Genomic DNA, 1,754 nt, shown 5'->3' on the forward strand with positions numbered 1-1,754 from the left:
TTTTTCCCCCTCTATCAGGAAGTCCACTGCCTGGCACATCTTCTAAAATTGAGGGTTTATTTCTCAGATGTCTGTTTTACTCCATTGGTCTATTTGTTAATATGGCAGTAACACACAGTTTTGATTACTGTAGCTTTGTAATGTTTTGAGATCAAGAAGTCTGAGTTCTCTACTTTTTCTTTGTCCAAATTGCTTTGCCTGTTAAGGATCTCTTTAGATTCTACTTAAATTTTAGGACAAGTTTTTCTATTTCTGTGAAGCATGCTATTGGGATTTTGATAGGGTTTGCTTTGTTTTTTGTTTTTGTTTTTTTTTTTTTTCCACTTGGTATTATCTTTAATTACAAAGACTTTTCCAATCTCATCACATAGAGATCATTTTATCCACTGCTCTGTTTGGCTGCCAATCTCTTATCTCTCTCCTCAGCAATGGTAAGGCGAATACCCTTTCCACGAGGAAGAGAGATCCACGGTTTGTTGCCTTTGCCAATAATGAAAATGTTTGAGAGCCATGTGGCAAAGCTGTTGCCGTTCGCATCTTTCACATGAACTACATCAAAAGAACCTAGATGCCTCTCCCGGTTTGAAATCACACCAATTCTTCCCAGGTTAGCACCTCCAGTCACCATGCACAGGTTACCAGTGTCAAATTTGATGAAATCAATAATCTTGCCAGTCTCCAAGTCAATCTGAATGGTATCATTCACCTTGATCAGGGGATCAGGGTAACGGATGGCACGAGCATCATGGGTTACCAGATGAGGGATTCCTTTTGTCCCCACAAATATCTTTCTTACTTTGCACAATTTATACTTGGCCTCCTGAGGTGTAATACGATGAACAGCAAAGCGACCCTTGGTGTCATAGATCAAACGAAAATTCTCTCCAGTCTTATCAATGCCGATGACATCCATAAAACCAGCAGGGTAGGTTATATCAGTGCGGACTTTGCCATCAATCTTAATGAAATGCTGCATGCAAATCTTCTTTACTTCATCTCCAGTTAGGGCATACTTAAGTCTATTCCTTAGGAAAGTGATTAGGGGGAGACACTCCCTTAGCTTGTGGGGGCCGGTAGATGGACGAGGGGCAAACACACCAGTCAGTTTATCCAGCATCCAATGTTTTGGAGCTGCTACGCATTTCAGGGGCTTCTTGGGACCCCGAGCCATGGCTGCGCTAGGCACGAAAAGAGTAGGGTTTGCTTTGGATCTGTAGATCACTCTGGGTAATGTGTTAGAAGAACAGATCCAGTGGAGTGTGTGTGTGTGTGTGTGTGTGTAAAAGAATTGACTCATTCAATTATAGAAGCTGGTGAGTCCCAAGATCTAGAGGGTGAGTTGGGTAGCTGGAGACCCAGAAGAGCCTGTGGTTTAGCTCTAGTCCAGGTTAGAAGGCCTAAGAACCAAACCAGTAGAGCTGATATTTCAGTTTGGGTCTAAAGGCAGGAAAAGAAGCTGATGTCCCAGGTCCAAAGGCTTTCACGCAGGAGGAATTCTCTTACATGAGGAAAGGTTGCCTTTTTGTTTTATTCAGCCTATCGGCTGATTAGGTAAAGCCCACCCACGTTGTCGGGGGGGGGGGGAATCTGTTTTACCCAGTTGACTGATTTAAATGTTAATCTCATGAAAAAGCACCCTACAGAAACACCCAGAATAATGTTTGACTAAATATCTAGGCACTCTGTGGACCAGTCAAGCTGACACATAAAATTAAGCACCTCAGATAGTATGGGCTGCTTGACAATATTTAGTA

General features: G+C 42.4%; 1 protein-coding gene across 1 annotated transcript; it reads right to left on the reverse strand.

The window, feature by feature from the left end:
- Positions 1-321: 321 nt before the first annotated feature.
- Positions 322-1,176, reverse strand: LOC104983654 (40S ribosomal protein S4, X isoform-like). The gene has a single exon (XM_010833184.1). It carries the CDS (start codon positions 1,169-1,171, stop codon positions 380-382), a length of 792 nt encoding a protein of 263 aa, XP_010831486.1. The 5' UTR covers positions 1,172-1,176; the 3' UTR covers positions 322-379.
- Between the last annotated feature and the right edge of the window lie 578 nt (positions 1,177-1,754).

The sequence above is a fragment of the Bison bison genome, unplaced genomic scaffold, assembly GCF_000754665.1.
Source record: "Bison bison bison isolate TAMUID 2011002044 unplaced genomic scaffold, Bison_UMD1.0 scf7180017863062, whole genome shotgun sequence".
Classification (NCBI taxonomy): domain Eukaryota; kingdom Metazoa; phylum Chordata; class Mammalia; order Artiodactyla; family Bovidae; genus Bison; species Bison bison.